Source organism: Rhopilema esculentum, chromosome 1, assembly GCF_057945365.1.
Source record: "Rhopilema esculentum isolate cy_ngs chromosome 1, ASM5794536v1, whole genome shotgun sequence".
Lineage (NCBI taxonomy): Eukaryota > Metazoa > Cnidaria > Scyphozoa > Rhizostomeae > Rhizostomatidae > Rhopilema > Rhopilema esculentum.
In genome coordinates, this window is record NC_142815.1 from 1,797,971 (window position 1) to 1,818,057 (window position 20,087).

The window sequence follows — 20,087 nt, forward strand, 5'->3', positions numbered from 1 at the left end:
TAACGCAGAAATGCCCATTTTTATTGTCAAACATTATAATGTGGTGTATGTAGTTGAAATTTGCTTTATATAAATTATTGCTTGACTACTATGAAAAATAAATTGCTCGTACCCAATTTAGTTTCATTCTGTTTTGACAATGGTCGGGTTCAGCAAACTCTGACAACAACGGAGGGTTTTTTGCGTCCCCCCCTCGAGGTGATAGCATAATTTTATATGCTGCAGGCTTCACCATCTAAGTAACAATACCCTTCCACCTACACTCCAATCCCTGGAACCAGGCAAATGTTTGTCACAACCTAACAAATATTTGAGGAAACCTGAAACATGTTTACTGAGATCTTTCTGGAGTCCAACAATTGTTGCTTTTTAACTGAAAATTTTTTTGGAGATAAAACAAATATTTCCAAAATCTTAGAAGTGTTTCTCGAAAAATGAGACTAGTCAACTAAAGTTTGACAAGTGGTTCCTGGATTCTTAGAATCGAGCAAGTTTAATCTTGAAACCTGAAACGCGTTTAATGAAGCTTGACAGGTCTTTCTGAAGCCAAACAAATGTTTTTTTAAAAACTTTATAATTGTTCTCGCCACCCAAATATGTATTTATAGAGTTCTCAATTCTATTCACTGAATCCCAGCAAGCGTTTATTGGGCTCAAATAAGCGTTTCTCAAGGCCTTGCAAGTGTTTCATGAAATTTAAACGTGTAACTGAAAACTGAAACATGTTGCATGAAAATTGAAACGGTGTTTACTGAAAACTGAAACATGTTGCATGAAAATTGAAACTTGTTTTCTAAAAGCTGAAACGCGTTTCATGAAAATTGAAACGTGTTTTGTGAAAGCTGAAACGCGTTTCATGAAAATTGAAACGTGTTTTCTAAAAGCTGAAACGTGTTTTGTAAACCAGAAACGTGTTTACTGAAACCGAGAAAGTATTTGGATTGTTTTTTTTTTCTAATTGATAAATATCCAAAGAATAAATCATATAGAAAAATACGATTTCTTTTTAACTAGGCCATGATTTATTTTGGCCAAAGCTCTTTGGAGGAGTCTTCAATAAAATGATGTTCGACGGAAGAGTCTTCGTTTTTGTAATTGTTTTTTTCAACTGTCTTCAGATTTTGTCTTGAATGCTAATTGAACTAATTGGCCAAATCCTTGTATGGCTGTTTAACCTAGCTTCCGTGGGTAAACCTGGGAAGAGCATGTCCCATTTACACTGTCCTGGACCAACTTTGAGTCCAAAATTTGAAAGCCGTGCATGTACTATTCTGCACGTGAAAATTTGGTACCTCTTTGCTGCCTGTCACAGTTATGAATCAGCCTATCTGCTTTGTGTAACACTTTTGTCTTTTCCTACAACTTGGTGTGTTCAAAACACCACACGAGGTAATTGTTACGGGGGTTGGGGTTAGCCACACCCTACCTTCCACTAATCATCACCATAATTGCCTGAATTATAAGCAAAATATCAGAGTTTTTTAGTTAGAGAGGTAAACATTTTCCTAAGAGTGGCAGAGAAGGTCCTAATTTCCCTTAGAACCAGTGTGGTCGTACTTCCCCTCGAATTATTCTCTCGATTTTGCTTTCCCCTTAGATTAACGGTGCAGGTTCCTCCCCTTGGCTTGGCAAAGATGGAATTTCCCCTGGGATCGACAGAGGAAATACTTCCACCTACTCTAGAAATGTTATGTGTACCCAGCCATGTAATGGTCTTTGTTCTTTATGTGACCACAGCTCGTGGTTCGTTAGTTCCTAATTTTCGAGCTTTGGAAACCAAGGGTCGGCTCTTTTATTTGTAGTAATAACCAGTGGCGAATTTTAAGGGGCGAGGCAGCTAGGGTCAGTTGCCCCTCCATCGCCGAGCTGAAGCAAGTCTAGCGCCCTTTTTTGGAAATGTATTCCCCTTTTGAAGAATGAGAATCAGGTGAAAAATTTCTGAGACCTCAAAGATAAGTTGTTTATTCCGATAATGGATCATGCTTTGACAGAAAAGTCACGCTATGGAAGACAAGAAAGGCTATCCATAAAGTCGTGTTCTTTAATTCCTGCCTTCATTCAAACAGTGTTTAATTTCTTGCGCTATAAAGTTGTCCAACCTTCATATCATAATCAAACCAAAAAGAGCTATGGGGCATAATTGTGATAAAATATATGTCTGTTTTGCCTAGGATCCTAGGTTCCGAGCAGTATTTCGTCTAAATTCGATGAAAAAATGTTGGGGGAGGGGTAATATTTTGACACCGTACTTTTTGTGTTGTAGTCCTATGATTTTAAAACTGCCAATTTTCAAACAAAAGTTAGTCATAGGTGTTCCCTTTGGATAAAATTGGCGTTCCCTGTTGGTAAAAGGTCGTTTTCTGGTGGTTAAAAGAGCGTGGCTTAAATTTTTTTGGTATAGCCCCCCCCCCCCCCCCCAGAGCTTGGTGGCTGGCGCCGCCATTGATTCCGAGTCGATGTTTTAAATATCCCAGATCCATTTTCCGGCTTTCTTTAGAATGTCATAGTTATAAAACTTCTTGTGCAGCCAACCATAGTGGCATGCTTCAGCGAGCATTGCAATAATGGTGAACTGTTAATTTTAGGCACATTCATTTAAGTACTGTCTAACTAGCTATACAGCCATTGTCGGGAGAAAAATCTTAGAAAGTTATTAGAGATCTTTCTGTCAGTAATTAGGTTCTGAAATTGTTGTCTACAGTGCACTCTCGTCACAAAATTTCGGAACATTTTTCAGCGCCCCCACTACCAACTGTCCCTCCTTCAAATTTGCTCTGAATCCCCCCTTGGGTATCACAAGGGGATTTTCTAAACGAAAATCATGGCTTGTGAAAAATTATATTTGGTGAAAAATATTCCTTCTAAAAAACAGAATCCAGATTAATGGAGGTTTTATATATTTTAAGTACTAAGATCCTAATTCATTGAAAATGCATAGTGGCTGTCTTTCAGCTAGCAAGGAAATATTTGTACAAAGATGAGAAAACCATTGAAGGCCCTATTTGTCAATGGACAGATTTAAGTCTCCTGCCTCGCAGACTCTTGTCTCTCCTGATAATCTGCGGGCAGCGTGCGGCCATCCTGCAGGCAATGTGCTGGCAGACTGATTATGACGATTTGTGATTGATTGTGATTATCGAAGTTTGATTGTGATGATTTATGATAATTATAATGATCGATTATTTATCATGATAATTTATGATTGATTATGATAATTTATGATTGATTTTGATTATTGAAGTTTGATTATGATGATTTATGATAATTATGATGATTGATTGTTTATCATGATAATTTATGATTGATTATGATTATCGAAGTTTGATTCTAATGATTTATGATTGATTGTGATGATTTATGAATTATGATGATCAATCATTTGTTATGATAATTTATGATTGATTATGATAATTTATGATTGATTATGATAATTTATGATTGATTATGGGGCTTGTCGCTTATGAACACATTGCTTGTTGATAACTAAAGCATTATTAAGGTTATTTTTAGTCCATTAAACTTTCTTTTGGGCGATTTTTTGCAAGGGGATTTTATTTCATGGGCTTTAAGCACGGGGAATTCACCTCAAAATTTGAATTAGACAATGTGTCCACCTGCAACCAACAACAACAGCTTCGCCAATGTACAAAGGTTAAGAAAAACAGTTTCGTTTTGTGGAATTTGAGCGTGACCAAATAGGAGTCTAGGACTTCATTTTAAGTTTTAAATGGCTTCTTTAGCAAAAAGAGTTTTTGTATTCGGTGGTGGGGTCGCATCGTCCTTGTTTTTGTTCAATGCAGTCGACAGAAGGTTTTACGAAAAGAGGGAAAATAAACATACTTTGCAGGCTGAAGGATCAATGACGAAGGTGAGATTTTGAGACACTCTGATTTTGCTTCAGTAAAATTGAAACTATGATATCTCGAATCTCTATCTATTTTGTTATTTCATCGTTCCTTGAAATTTGAAATGCTATATGCCTTTGTTTATAAAATCACAAGAAACCACAACAGTGTTGCTGTGTTAGTACAAACTGAAATAATGCACATATTACATCCACGATTGTTTTTACCTAGGACATCGCTTCTCTTACCCCTTCTTTGATGTTATTTTGCATCTTTCCTATTTTGTAGCAAATTTCCTAGAAGCCATTTAGCACAAACACAAGACAAGTGTTCTGTTATGTTTCCAGACATTTGCCGTCCTCATATAACGATGCAGTAGACTGTGAAGAGGATAATAGAGGCAGATTTTAGCTAGTTTAAATCAAAGAAAACATAACCAACACTCGAAACAAATTTGCTTGATAAATTTCGATCTAATCTTTTCTGTTTTCTCATACACAGCCCTGTTCCCAACTCCTCCTTGACTTATTCTAGCCGACTCCTCGCCGACTTATCCTAGCACCCCCTACCTTCCCCTCCCCCTGCCACTTATTTCACACACCCCACTATTCTATCACCCTCTTTTAACAGAATTTCAGAACTCTTATTCAATGATTTGGTGATTAAATGTTGTGATAATAATGCTCCTTTTTCTTAGAATCATGATCTGCAGCTCAAGGAAGTGATAATTCTCACAAGACATGGGGCCAGGACGCCCTTCAGATTTATTCCGAATTATGAACCTGCCACATGGCCTCTTGAAGACCTTGCAGATTTGGAACACACATTGATCAATTACACTGTCAAAAGTTTAGATTTTGGGAGCAAGCCAGAATCGACGATCGATAACGCTCACGGCGGCAGGGCTAGATTGAAAGTGAGTGTTGTTTTTTATAATGGTTAGAGATCATACCTCTACTTATCAATCATCGTCAATCATCATCAATCAATCATCACCAGTCAATCAGTCGATCAATCAATCATCGTCAATTAATCATCGTCAGTCAATCAATCAATCATCAGTCAATCATCATCAATCAATCAATGATCATCAATCAATCATCGTCAATCAATCATAATCAATCAATCATCGTCAATCATCATCAGTCTATCATCATCAGACAATCAGTCGATCAATCAATCATCGTGAACCAATCATCATCAATCAATCATCATCAATCAATCATCATCAATCAATCATCATCAATCAATCATCATCAATCAATCATAATCAATCAATCACCATCAATCAATCAATCATAATCAATCATCATCAATCAATCAATCAATCATCAGCAATTAATCATCATCAACCAATCATCGTCAATCAATCAATATTCATCAATCAATCATCGTCAACCAATCATAATCAATCAATCATCGTCAATCAATCATCATAAATCAATCATAATCATCATTCAAGACGCTCCCTCGCAGTCTAAAGCAGTTGAGAGGAGCATATCTAAATAGGAATGTGACATCATTGAGACCCAGCCTTTCCTGATCCATTCGCTTGGTAGTTGGCAAACTAGTCAAATGGTTGGTGAACTTTTCTAAAGGCAGTGGCGTAACGAAGGGGAGGCAAGAGGGGTGGGACGCTCGTCAGAGGCAAAAAGTCTCTTTGAAAGAATTCCTAGCTCAACTCGCCTAAAAATCCTAGTTTTTTAGATGAAACGTTTTTGAAAATGCATTTTACAGTAGCTCAACCCTCAGTTTGTTATTAATTTGTTCTTAGTTTTTGTCCAGTTTTGAAGATCTTATGAAATTGTTCTTTTATGAAAACGATGTTGTAAAGTTCCATTTTTAATTTGATGCTTTATCGGTTCAATATAAAACATAATTTGGCTAAGTCGTTTTTGTTGTTTTCTATTTTTGACAAAGGGTTGTATCAGTTTGGCAATATTTTAATTTAATTTAATTCATTATATTTTACTTTCATTTCTTGAATTAAAATTTAGAACTTCTGAAATATTCAGGGACGAATTTAGCAGTAGGGAAGTAGGAGTGTGTAACCCCCCCCCCCCCCTCCATATTCTTGCGCCCTTGGAAAAATTCTGCTTTCATTCAGTAAAAACCATTTGGATAGTCAGTGAATTATTTAATAACGCCCAGATTTTACCTTTTTTATCTTTTTATCTTAAAGTTGAATACCTAATTTTGAAATGGAGCGTTTTCGCCATTGTCCTGTGATCTAAAGGGTATAGCACCAAAATTCAATTATTATTTAACCCCTCCCCCCGTCCTTGATATTTAAATCCGTCCCTGCCAATATCATTTGATTTCTTATTTTCTATTAAACGTAATTAATTTTTCAGGGTGGCTCACCCGTGGCTCAGCTGACCAAGATTGGCCAGGAGCAGATGTTTCAACTTGGAAGATCATACAGAAGAAAATACATTGAGGAACTTGGCTTTCTCTCGCCAGAATACAACAATGAAGAATTGTAGTAAGAAAACTGAATTTTGTACCCACCGGTTGCCTAACAGTCTCATTTTTCATTCCAGTGTTTAGTCTACTAGCATGAAAAGAACAATTTCTTCAGCTAGATGTAGTGGCGAGCCAGTCATAAATGGCAGCATTTAAAAGTCAGGGTGGCCAATTAATTGCATGCCCAAATTCGTCTTAATAAGAAACTTTCTGCGGCCTCAGTTTAAAAAAGCGGTTTCGTACATGCGGGTACTTACTGCATCTAACCTTGAACAGGGCCATCACAAAGGAAGGCAGAGGGCTCCCCCCCCCCCCCCCCTACTTCTTCCTTGTAAATTCATAGAGCATGTCCGGGCCTTCTCTAACTTGTTCATATATTTCCAGCCATTTCAATTAAAATTAATTTACGTCATGTGCTACTTAAACGCTCGTGAAACCAATCTTTTGTCTGTGCCTTTAAAAAGAGTTTCATTTCTTTTCAGCGTTCGATCCACTAACATGAAAAGAACAATTTCTTCAGCTAGATGTGTTTTATCAGGACTGTATGGAAGCACCAAGCCAAACGGTGCGTTAATAGTACGGTTTTAGTTATCATATAATCGTACGTGTGGCCAGGCACCGCGGAGCGTTCAAAAAAGTGGGGGGTCTAAAAAAAGTGGGGGGCTGAAACCGTATAAAAAGAGGCTTTTCTGGTAGTTTGATACTTAATATTTGGCATTTTTTGCAAAAAGTAGGGGGGCTGGAGCCCCCTAGCCCCCCTGCTCCGCGGTGCCTGCGTGTGGCTCTGGTGAGCTCAGGGCTAATTTGGGTCTATTTTGTCCTACAGCTCTAGAGTAATCCAGATACTTGAGAGAGAAAGGCGACTCGAAGAATAACGTGCGACTCATGCGTGAGGTTAGCGAATGACTGATCTTGATATACAAAAAAACTATATGCGACTTATACACATATGATTATGAGGCTAAACTATTATGAGGTTACAGTTACGTTAAGCCTACTACATAAGGAGGGGGGGGGGGGGGTTGTGAAATTCTGTTAAAAAATTTCCGTCGCAAAAACGAAGAAATTTTTCTATTTTGTAGTTCTTTTAAGGCAAGCTTTCAAGCTTCTTGTGGCAAAAAATGATGACTGCTTATTAACTTAGATTGCATTTTATTACCCTGGCTGCCAGATCCTCGAGAGAGTCAAAGGATGAAGATCGGGGGAAAGAAATTGCAAAGGATCATTTGACTTTTATAAGCTCTTATTGAAGAGAAAAAACGGTGAAAATGCGAGTTTATTTTAAAGTTTCACATTACGTCGACTAAAATAGTATTTACTATAGACTAAAATCATGTAAGGGTAGGAGCTTGTTTGAGGGTCAGGCAAATTTCACTACCAAGGTGGAGGCTTGTTGAGAGGGGGCTAATAGGTGTGAAAGAGGCTTACACGAGGAATTCAGAGACAGGAACGCTGTAACTTGGAGTCCACCTGGGGTAGCGTTCACTCAATTTTGGAGAAATCCCCTTTTCTAAAATATAACCCTTTTGGAGAAGTGCCCCTTTTCTGCGGCTCGGAGCCCTTTCGTTCATGTCCCCTCCGACTTTAAAAGGCCTTTGAGTTTTCTATTCACAGTACTGGCATACTGCAATGCTGTATTTTAATTGTTGAATTGATGGTATGAAAAGCCTACTGAATTGCATTTTGTCATTTTTAGATCCAATTCCAATCTTTACGACTGAAAGCGAGAACGAGGCTCTGTTTCCAAATTTCTTCTTTTGCGCTAATCTCAAGCAGTGGAGTAAAGTTGCCATGACAACGTGGGATGAAATACCAGGCCTTGCTGATTTTTACGATGCTGTTGCTAAGGAACTTGGGGTTGACAGAAAGAAGGAAGAGTTGAGTGTCTTAGGCCTCAAGGAAAATATGGGCTCAAGAGCTGTAAGTGTTTTCATTTCCGGACAGGTTCAGGGCCTAACTAAATCGCAGGTTTGAGGCAAACAGTGCCAATTGATTTGGAAGTCTCACAGTTGATGACCGAATGATTGCCTGAAACAAAAAACTAAGAAAACCGTTTTTTGTTAAATTCATAATTCTACATGATATGTCATCAGAAATTTAAGTACAAGTTATGATTAAGTAGAAAGCTGTACTACAAGAAAGAATTGAAAATTTGATTAAAAATGGAATTAAATTCACGCTGTCGTCTGATCTTTAGGCGAGTCGTGAATACTGCGCCAAAGCAGGGACGTCGGAGAAGGGGGCGCGAGGGGTAAATCTCTGTTGCTTTTTGACAGGAGGGGTGAAAGTGGGGCAGAGTACCCTTTTCATTAAAGTGCCCTTGAAACCGGCCATTTCTAATGATCAGATAGATTTATGTTAAATTCTGGTTGTAGTGCCTAATTCATGATGTTATTTTTCAAAACTTGGAAAAAATCCTGCCAAAAGTTAGTCAATGTTCAAGATCCTCCTGATTCCCGCTACGTTTTTAGCTTGTGCATATATCTGTACATCTCTGTGCAACAATATGCAACATTGTGCCATTCTGTGCAGCACTGTGCAACACTATTCAACAAATTCTCATACTGTGCAACAGTATGCAACGTTATGCCATTCTATGCAGCACTGTGCAACACTGTGCAACACTGTTCAACAAATTATCTCACTGTGTTCAGTATGCAACGTTGTGCCATTCTGTGCAGCACTGTGCAACACTATTCAACAAATTCTCACATTGTTCAACAGTATGCAACGTTATGCCATTCTATGCAGCACTGTGCAACACTGTGCAACAATGTTCAACAAATTATCTTACTGTGTTCAGTATGAAACATTGTACCATTCTGTGCAGCACTGTGCAACATTGTTCAACAAATTATCTTACTGTGTTCAGTATGAAACATTGTACCATTCTGTGCAGCACTGTGCAACACTGTTCAACAAATTCTCACACTGTGCAACAGTATGCAACGTTATGCCATTCTGTGCAACACTGTACATCACTGTGTAAATTTTCAGCAATGCTTTTCAACATGAGTCATAGATATTTCAAAGTTCCTCATCGTTTTTGCCTGCTAACCAAATCTTTTTGTTTTCCTTTAGGCAAAAGATGCACCGATACCTGAATGTTTAATAAAACGAAAAGATGAGATCGAGTCATTTGCCGTAGCCTATCAAATGCGAGTACTTGTTGGAACAGGGAAAAGGTTGGTTTCCTCAATTTTTGTATCGATTTACAACTCTGGTAGTCTTACCTCTTCGCACGAATTATCACATTGTGCAACACTTTGCAACACTATGGAATAAATAAACTTTGCATAGCTTTGCAAAAGGAATTGATCAGTTGATCATTCACTTTAACATCCGGCGTGGATCAAACACTGATCTATAAAAAAGCCTGGATCGAGCTTCCTATTGTCTTGAAACACCAAAGTTTGAAGCCCGTTCATTTTCAAAAGGAAGAGGGCCCCAAACAAAAGCGGGAAGCCATTCCTCAAGACCAATACTTCAACGATATGGATACGTGAGAGCTGCAATGCTGTGTGTATGATTGCTGAAAAAGAACAAGGCCAAAGCAGCTGAAAACATTGCTAGGGGTGACAGAGAAGGCCGTCTCCTCGCATGGGCTGTTCTGGGGCCCTCTTCTCGGATGGCGACACTCTGGTCACATTAGAAGCTAGATCCAGCCTTTTTTTATAGATCAGTGGGATCAAAAAGACAAAATTTTAGTTTTGAAAATCTCATAATGTGCTTAATCTGTTACAAAGTGTGTGCTAAAGGAATGGCGTCACTAAAATCTATTTTTAGAATTACTTAAGGAATGGTAAATAGATGACATAATTCAATTAGCTGAGTTTTCACCAGTCTTGTCTTAAGCAGCTCTCCTTTAACATGACATGAAAGTGTCAATGCTTTCGTTTAGATTAGCAATGAACTCATGAATTTTAGATTCAATAACAAATGACAGTTATTTGACAAAGAAAAGCTTCTATTGTAAAACCAGGTTGGATGTTGTCATCTTTTTTGAGGCACTTATTCTTTCAGATAATGTTCTTTCAGATACTTTGACCGTTTTTAAAAAAAACTAAATTATACCTTTATAACGTTGCCACTATATTGATAAAAATAATGGAAACTTTTCATTTTGAATTCCTGTTAAAACTACAATTACAAATCTCACTATTACAAGGTAATTTGTAACTGGCTAGCCTGTGTTTACAAAATAAAAACTATTACATCGTAGTAATGAGAAAAAAAAAAAAAAAAAAAAAAAAAAAAAATTTTAAAAGGGGTGTAGCTCTGGATTAGTCCAAGTTTTGTTTCTACAGCAGAATATATAGTATGTGGTGCGAATGGAGATGCTTGTAAGTTTGGAGATGAGGTAGCGTTTCTGTTGATGATCAATGGACAAAGAGTCACACATGTCGATGAATGAGCTGCAGGAGTCGCCAAAAATACCAAGTGAACTGATGGAAAGATTGACAAACGAGACTGACTTAAACTGACGTTTTAAGTCAGATACGAGGGTGGCATATTTCCCTGACTTTCTGGCAGCATTGCAGTTGAGATTTGTTTCAAAGCCTATGGTTAGCTCTAAAACGTACAGACAGTTTTCCTTAGTTTTGAGAAGTAAGTCAGGGCGTAGTTGATCTCCAGTTATGATAGAAGGGGAAAGAAAGCCTGGTAAATCTGCGTAGAGAGAAGACCCATTTATTGCTTGGAAGGAAGTGGCTAGAAAGTTTAATGCAGAATTATGACGCCAAGTATAGCGTCCTTGGTCAAGGTACACTTTGCATCCAGCAACAACGTGTAGAAGTGTTTCTGGAAGAAGACAGAATTCACAGTCAGATGTTTGACTAAGGTTCCATTTCAGCAGATTTTTTCGAGTTGGAAGAGTGTTGTTAAGATACTTGATGGTAAAGTTAAAGATGTTACTAGGCAAATTGCTCTGTGTACTTGACCAAATACCGTTCAGCTTTTCCAGTGAATGTTTCAGTAGGAAGGTAATTGTGGCTCCCTGAGATGTTAAGTTTTGGGAGAGACGTTCTTTGTTGTCTGATTTGACAGCCTTTAATACCTCTTTAGTATTACGATAGATGTCGTACTGTAGGTTCGTGCCATGACTGGTGTTTTTCCATAGGGTTTGAATGTCAATATTAGGAGAAGATTTTAGGGCATTGCGACAGACAGTTTGGCATTGCGTAAATTTGATAGAAGGCAGTTGTAGATTTAGGCCAAACTGATTTTTTGAGAGGATTATTCCACTCAATGTTGCAGAAACAGGAAGATCAAGCCACTGGCGAATGTAATTGGAAACAAGATTGTCTAGGTTTTGGACAACCCAGGTCTTTGGTAGATCTGCAACAGTAAAATGCCATGAAACTTTTGACAGAATATAACGATGGTATAATAGCAGTTTGTTTTTAGGATGGAGAGGTAAGTCATCAATATCCTTCATAAGAGTAGAGAAAAGAGAAACGAGTTTAGATTTATGGTCTTGGTTACTCATTTCAAAATCAAAGAAACGACCAAGATACTTAAAGGAATCGCCATTTTTGACAGCAGGCACTATTTGGTTACAGATGAAAAGTTTCGGTTGAAATTGGAGGGATCGCGTAGAGTGTTTCTTGACACCAAAGGTAACACATTTGTCAACCCTGACAATAAAGTTTGCCCATTGGCACCATCTGGTAAAGCAGTTTAATAAGAGTTGGTTCTCCTTTTCTCCACTGGTAACAACAGCAGCATCATCAGCAAACTGAAACCAGTGTACTGGCTGAAACATGCGGTCATTACCATCATGGGGGGAGAAACCAAGCTGCTTATATTTATCTGATTTGATGTATTGTATGAACGTGTTGAAGCAAAGGTTGAAAAGAAGGGGGCTGAGGCAGTCACCTTGCAATACGCCGCGGCGAACGGGAATTGCAGGGGTTTGGAATTTATCAGTTATGATACAGGTCTTAAAATCTAGATATAAGCTTGAGATCAATGATTGAATTTCCGAAGGTATATGATGATAAGCAAGAATAGCTGGTATCAGCTTGTGGTGAACTTCGCCAAAGGCGTTTTTAAGATTCAGCAAAGATACCACTAAAGATCGTTGCTTAATGCGAGCTTTATTTATTAAATGGCTCATCATTGCTGTGTGCTCTAATGTACCTGATACTTTTGAGGTGAAGCCTTTTTGGATTTGGTGCTCGATGAAGCCATTGTGTTTCAGAAAAGTGAAGATGGAGTCACGTAAGCAAGAAGTGAATATTTTTAAGGGCACCGATTCTAAAGTGATTGGCCTGAAATTTGATGGATCGTCTGTGCTGTCTTTTTTGTGAATCAAGATAGTGGAGGCCTTTTTCCATTCGGATGGTACCTTACCTGAAAGCCAGACAACACGAATTATTTCAGTAAGAAAAGAACGAAGATAGGGACTTCGTTTGAAACAGATGATGGATATCTTATCAAGAGGACAGGGAGAAGTAGAAGCTTTCATACGCCTTATGATAGAAGTAATGGTTTTGTAACTAGGTGGCTGTAGATCAAATGAATAAGATGGTTCATTGAAAGTAGGGATCCATGAAGGAATGGTGAAATGTTTGTTAGGGGCGATGGCAGAAAATGTTTTGACAAAGTATTCGGTACATCCTGCAGCAGAAAAAGTTGGAAGAGCTGAAGTTTCATATTGTAGAGTGCGTTTGACGTAATTCCAGAAATTTTTGGAGATGTAACGGTCGTGGTTTGTTATATTGGAAGATTTAGAGGGTGAGATGTGTTTTTTGATTTTATTGCGAAGAAGGTTAGAGACAAACTTAATTTCAATTAAAGGAGCATTAGAATGTTTCAAAGTTCTGAGTTCTTTTTTCAAATTCTTGGCAGTGAAATTGGAGTATTTTTCTTTGAGATCTGCGTTGCAGCATTCCATTGTTCCACAGGTTTCTTTAAAGTAATTGTAGATGGTTTCGTTCATTAATTGGATAACACGATCAACCGTTGACGCATCGACAGAAATACTTGAAAAGACAGAGTGGAAATATTGGTTAGCTAACAGCCATTCCTGGTCAGATCTTGGAAGACGAATTCCAGGCTTGATTTCGAAATAATCCCCAAGGGGAATATCGGTGTGACTGTCGTTATTCTCAAGGTCAGCATCGTTCACAACCTCAAACAATTGCTCTTCATCAAAGCCTTTAATGACTCTGCAGTTCCTTTGATGGATGCGGAGCCCCTTTATTCCTTTGCATGACTTGCCGCAAGAACACTTTACACAGCTTTCGTTGTTAATGGCTGCATCGCGATTTCCGGAGTCAATGAGCGGAATGTTAATGCTCCCACTGGGACCAGTATGATTGGTTTGAACCCTTCGCTTGCAACGCCATGCATGCCGGCCTAACGAGCTAAAATCCTTTTCACAAAACGAACAAATCACGAATAAAATCAAAAGATAAACGATAGACGAGCGAATCATTGTATTTCCAGAGTCCTCGAACTGTTATGCATCGATTTGTAGTTAATAAATTGCAATAAATTAAATCCAGGCGTAGTAAGTCGCAGTCAAACAGGAGCCGTGTACAGAAGCGTCCGCACGCTACCGCTCAACGGTAATAACGGTAATAATAATAATAATAATAATAATAATAATAATAATAATAATAATAATAATAATAATACCTTTTTACTGTTAGTTTGACAATAGTGTGAACACTAATAAACACTAACATGAAGCAATCTAAGAGATTGCATTATGGAAGTCATTGACTGCAAGCGTTACAAGTGAAATGATTTTCGAAATACCAACATTTTATAAGAATTTTGAATTGATTTGCCTTTTTGGATGATTTCACTCAGGGTTGCCATTTGGCCGTTTTGACGGCCATAACAAAGAAAACGACAAATTTAGCATAGAAAATATTCAACTTTTTGTTAAAATAATCTCAAAGTTACGAATAACGAATCAAGAAACAAAGTAGAAGATAACAGAAAATTGAGATTGACAGAGAGTGGGAGCTTTTGTAACAAACAAAGCCACTTTTGATTACACTTTTATTCCACGGAATTGGCACAAATATAGATTTTTTTTATTTTTTTGGCTGGCCGAATTTGGCCGTCAAACGTGAAGTATTTGGCCGCCAACCATTCCAAGCATCTGGTAACCCTGATTTTGCTTCATTTGAAAGAGAATTCCAAATGTTTGGGCCTAAATAGCTAATAGATTTGATACCATAACTTGTAGTTTTAACCTAGGGCACAGATAGAGTATCAATTCTTCAAAGATTGTAGCTATTGGGTCTTGGCAGAAAATGTCTTTCATGAAGGCTGGATTCAAGTTGTGCAAATTAACTGGTTCTTGTTGTTTAATTCCAGCAAGGAAATTTCACGAATGTCTGTGGGTGGATTCATTGAAGCAATGTGTTCGCAGATAGAAGACAAAGTTCGTCACAAAAGGTGATTTAGTTTTGATATCATGACCTAATCGAAAAAATATCATAAATAGATCATGACACCATCCAAGCACTAGATGATTGCATCAAAAGAGATTCCCACGCTATCGAAATTTAATTCATTTCTAAATTAAAGATGCTATTAGCAGGTATTACAGTTTTAGGTGATTACAAAATCAACGTTTTATTGACGTCATAGTTCAACAATGACGTCATCAAGTGATTATATCGACATCGAAACATGATAATTTCGTCATGATGCTATTAAGCTTGGTTTCCACTATGAGTTAACGTGAGTTAATTTGAGATAATTTTGTGATCTGACATGGTTTAAAAATTATCTCATAGTGGAAACGGTCATTAAAAATTATCTCATGAAAATTAACTCGTGTTAACTCACGTTATCTCATGAGCTTGGAAACAAAATTTTTTGATTTCAAGCTCATGAGTTAACTTGAGATAACATCTTATCAAAAGAAGCCGATGCGTGGGAGGGGAATGTGCTATAATTTGCACTGAGGTTCTTACGCAACGCACTTGCACTGAGTATTACTTTAGATGTTGAAAACAGTTTTCTTTACTAAAAAAATTAATTGTGAAATAAGAGAAGCATTTTCTCATTTCTAAGATCCTGTTGCAAGTGGTCGTATTCACCAAACGCATATCTTTTTTTGGTAGACTCTCCGTACCTAAAACCTTGGCGCAGATCGCGAACGGCACTTCTAGCAAAAAATATTTTCCTTCTAAGTATTCTCAAAAGCAGAATAAAATAAGTTGTTCTTGTAAGACGCCCGCCATAGCTGCAAGACTCAAATAAAATGTGATTTCTGAAACTTCCATACTTAATTCTATCTCAAGTGGAAACCGAATCGGTACATGGGTTAATTTTGAGATAGCTCGCGTTATCTCACGCTATTTCACACTATCTCAAGTTAACTTGAATTTAGACCATGAGTTAATTTTCAATTTAGCTCAGAATTATCTCACGTTAACCCATAGTGGAAACCAAGCTTTACGTTACACCTAGACTATGATTTTGACGTCACAGCTCAACAATGACGTCATCAAGTGATTATATCATCATCAAAACATGATAATTTCGTCTTGATGCTACTACGTCACACCTAGACTATGATTTTGACGTCACAGTTCAACAATGACGTCACCAAGTGATTATATCGTCATCAAAACATGATAATTTCGTCTTGATGCTATTACGTCACACCTAGACTATGATTTTGACGTCACAGTTCAACAATGACGTCATCAAGTGATTATAACGTCATCGAAACATAATAATTTCGTCATTAAGCTACTACGTCACACCTAGACTATGATTTTGACGTCACAGTTCAACAATGACGTCATCAAGTGATTATAACGTCATCGAAACATGATAATTTCGTCTTGATGCTACTACGTCACACCTAGACTATGATTTTGACGTCACAGCTCAACAATGACGTCATCAAGTGATTATAACTTCATCGAAACATGACAATTTCATCATGAGGCTATTACGTCATACCTAGGTACTTACGTTAACGTCATAGATAGAAAATGACATCACCAAGTGGTTATATCGTCATCCAAAGCCGAAAGCTTTTTGTTGTCCAAACTTCGACGTCTCTCAAGTCTAAAATGCTCCCAAATTCCTTCTTTTTAAAGTTAAAGCATGAATTTCCTTAAATGCCGTATACATTTGTTATTTCTTATCCTTCTTGCATTGTGCAGTGATCTGAAGTTTGTGCTTTATTCCGGACACGATATGACAATGATGACAATGTTGTATGTGCTTGGCGTCTATGACTTTAAATGGCCTAAATATGCAGCTGATGTCAAACTTGAGCTCTACCAAGACAAGGTTTCCCCACCTTAAATGAATACATCATGTACATATGTAAATGGAAATTAGGCTTAAACAACAGTAAGTGGTTTCTTAGCTGCACTGTGCCAAGGGCAAATTTAGGATCATGGCCTATACCATCACAACCTATATTGCCATACCTATATTGATGTGTTTTTTATATCTTTTCATTTCCAAAATTCGCTATGAAAATCGTTTCGGCTATTTTGATTCTGACAATTTTGGTACTGATTTTCAATTTTGTTTTCCAGAATCAAGACTGGTTTGTGAAGCTTCTTTACAACGACAAGGTAATCGGCATTTGATTGTTGCTGCTGTTGTGCTGCCTTTGCTATTGCCATTGTCTACGTTGGTGTTGTAGCTGCTGCTACTTCTTTTCGTTGTTGCGGTTGTTTTCAATATTATAACTTTTTGTTGTTGTTGTTGCTGCTACTGCTGGGTTTTCTTGCTGTTGTTGCCGCTGATGGCACTTATATAGCTTTTAAATGTTGCTGTTGTTGCTGCTGCCTTTGTTGTAGTTACTTCTGCTGTTTGTCCGTTGTTGTTGTTGTTGTTGTTGTTGTTGCTACTGCTCTTCTTCATGTTGTTGTTGCTGTTCTTACTGTTTATGCTCTCATCGTATCTGTTTTAGTTCTACTTGCTTATTCATAGCAAAATTCCAGGTAACCGTTGAAACAAAAACCTGCATTTTTCGTAAGTGACGTTAAACATTTTTGCCATAGTACTAAGCTTATGTAACAAAGAATTCACTATTCACTTATTTACCTAGGCCTGTTGTATTTTAGAATATTTTAGAATTAAATGGTTAATGCACAATTTAAGGTGCAGCACTGTGTGTGCACCATTTTAATAAATGGCAGCTCAAAGCTTTAGGCGCGAGAGGTCTCAAGATGGAGAGACTCGATCAGCTTCATCGTGCTGATGTAGGAGAACAATAGGTTGTTCGATCCAGTCTTTTCTTGAGATCAGTGTTATTAACACGTAACTCTTTTAGCTTAATGCAACTAAATCATCAACTAATAAATCTGAACAAATTATCTATTGCAGAGCAGGTTACACTCTATAATTGAAAATTTGTTTGTTGCTTGTTATAGTTTTTATCCTAAAATATACCTCGTTTTACATTTCATCAGGATTTGACCCTGCCAGGGTGTGGAACGCCTGTTTGTCCTCTTTCAAGGTAATGACATTTTATTGCTTTATTGTTTTTACCGGCAATTGTAGGCCGTCTTTTTTTGCTTCTGGGGGGGGCAATCTTTTTGCTTCTTCTTTAGCGCCCCAAATTTTACCAATCAACTTTACAAAACTCTTAGCCTTTAATTTTTAGAAGTATAGTTCTTCTGTTAAAATTCTTATGATCATGATGCATTATTGTTAAACAGATAAAACTCAGTGGCGTAACGGCCCAAAGTTACCTTTAGTTAAATATCAAAGGGTCCCGAACCTTTAGTCGCCTCCAGTAATAATTGTTCATTGTTATTTTTCCTGGGGGACGAAAGCTACTCGTTACGCCACTAATAAAACTATTTGGCATAATTATAACAGCCTTGATAGAGCTGTACTAAGGATATACTTATCTGGGAGACTCCAGGCACCGCGGAGCAGGGGGGGGGGGCTGGGGGGGGGGGGCTTTAGCCAGAAACCAGAAAAGCCTCTTTTTATACGGTTCTATCCTCCCCCCTTTTTTTAGACCCCCCCCCACTCTTCCCAACGCTCTGCGGTGCCTGACTTTAAAACCTAATCGGATGATCTTGCTTGGCTTAGGCCCTTGTAGGTATAAATGTGCCTGGTTTTTGTGTTCATAAATCGTAGCCTATGTGCCAGATCAAAACGCATGCTTGAACATCTCGCTTTAAGATCATTTAAACAATTTTCAGGTTTCTAGAACTATGTGAGCCATATCGTGTGAAAGACTGGTATGCAGAATGTGGCATCAAAGGAGAAGGGGTAAAAGAGAATGTCCCTACTGGTATTATGTAAACAACAACTGCCATTATGAGCCCCAATGGTATCAATATTAAATCTGGCGTGCATACTGCAAAGTACTTTGAATGGCGATACCATCACGTACATTACATCTTATGAATAAAGGACAATACTTTTTGGAGACTCTTCTCAAGCTTTCTTTGAAAACACATCTTTTTAGATATCCTTAGAAGCACATCTGTTTTGTAGATCGATTTTAGTCCCAATTGTTCTTTATAACAAGCTAAGGGGAGGGACAGGCAAAAAGAATGATTTTCCTGAGAAAATTTTAAAATCCTGTTTTCAAAATGTACAAGAAGATGCCTTTCCCAAAAAATTTCCAAAAAATTCGCAGGCCCATGAATACGTAAAAGATGGATCACACCTTTGAAGATATAGTCAGAACAAAGGCTTACTGGAGCCCTCCTCCACACATATCTTTTTATATGGGTTCCTTTACTCACAACGTGCTGAAATATATAGCGTAAAGCTAAGTACATTATAAATTACGTGATTAAGAGGCTGTTTGGTGTATAGAACAGGACAGCTCTAGGTTCTGAGTTTCACGCTTAAAGCCTGATTACCACTAGGCGAATTCTTTCACACGAATCGAATAAAGATTAATGGCGATAAAGTAGGAGCGTGATCTACTTTCTGCAAATCAAATTTTTTCGCTACGAAATTTGAGAACATGACACCACGCATGCTCATATTGGAAAAAATTCGATTCGCGCGAAAGAATTCACCTCGTGGAAATCAGCCTCAATGCAATCATCAGGTGACAAATGATTAAGAGGCTAGTTATGAAAAGGAGGATACTCCAATTGCACTGATTAAAAGGCTGTTTGGTGTATGGGACAGGGGACAGGGGACAGGGGTCAGGGGACAGGGGACAGGGGACAGGGGACAGGGGTTTTGTTTATTAGTGTAAACATGGTTAATGTATTCCCCAGTAGGTATGTACGATATTTATTAATTGTTGAGAGTGCAGAAATTAGATGTTTATAAATTATCACTTTATTCTGCATTTTCCAATATAGTTTCTTATTTACTTATTTATTTATATATTTAAGTGCATATTTTCATTCAAATGCTATTTTGTTTTGACGATGTTAACTTGCCTTCAATCTATCTTGCCTTCTCTAGCTTTCTAACTTGTTTTGTTTTTCAATTGAGCTGTTTTACATTGCGACATCGCGATCAGGATGACGTCATTTGTTGGAAACTGGTTACTACTACTACAGTCTTCAGAAATATTACGTCACAAAAGATGTTTTTTCGAATTTTGGTTTGGTGGTTAGGATTATGAGCTACAAATCCAAGAGTTCGTGGTTTGAGTCCCTGGCATGACCCAACTCTCAACCGGAGTAAGAGAGGTCACCAGCTCTCTGCGGTACCAGTTACACTATACCGGATTGCTATCAGAGCGGAGTAACTTTCGTATCGGACAGGGATTTGAGTTGCACTACGCTACACCAATCAGAAAATCACTCCGCTTTGGAGGTGATACGAAAATCACTCCGGAGTCAT

At 37.8% G+C, this 20,087-nt stretch overlaps 1 protein-coding gene across 1 annotated transcript; it reads left to right on the forward strand.

The window, feature by feature from the left end:
* Positions 1-3,350: 3,350 nt before the first annotated feature.
* Positions 3,351-18,811, forward strand: LOC135690190 (lysophosphatidic acid phosphatase type 6). Its single transcript, XM_089115984.1, has 11 exons — positions 3,351-3,868; positions 4,543-4,761; positions 6,200-6,330; positions 6,794-6,876; positions 8,008-8,231; positions 9,393-9,496; positions 14,649-14,729; positions 16,460-16,589; positions 16,844-16,882; positions 17,726-17,772; positions 18,470-18,811. Exons 1-11 carry the CDS (start codon positions 3,728-3,730, stop codon positions 18,570-18,572), a joined length of 1,302 nt encoding a protein of 433 aa, XP_088972110.1. The 5' UTR covers positions 3,351-3,727; the 3' UTR covers positions 18,573-18,811.
* Positions 18,812-20,087: the final 1,276 nt, after the last annotated feature.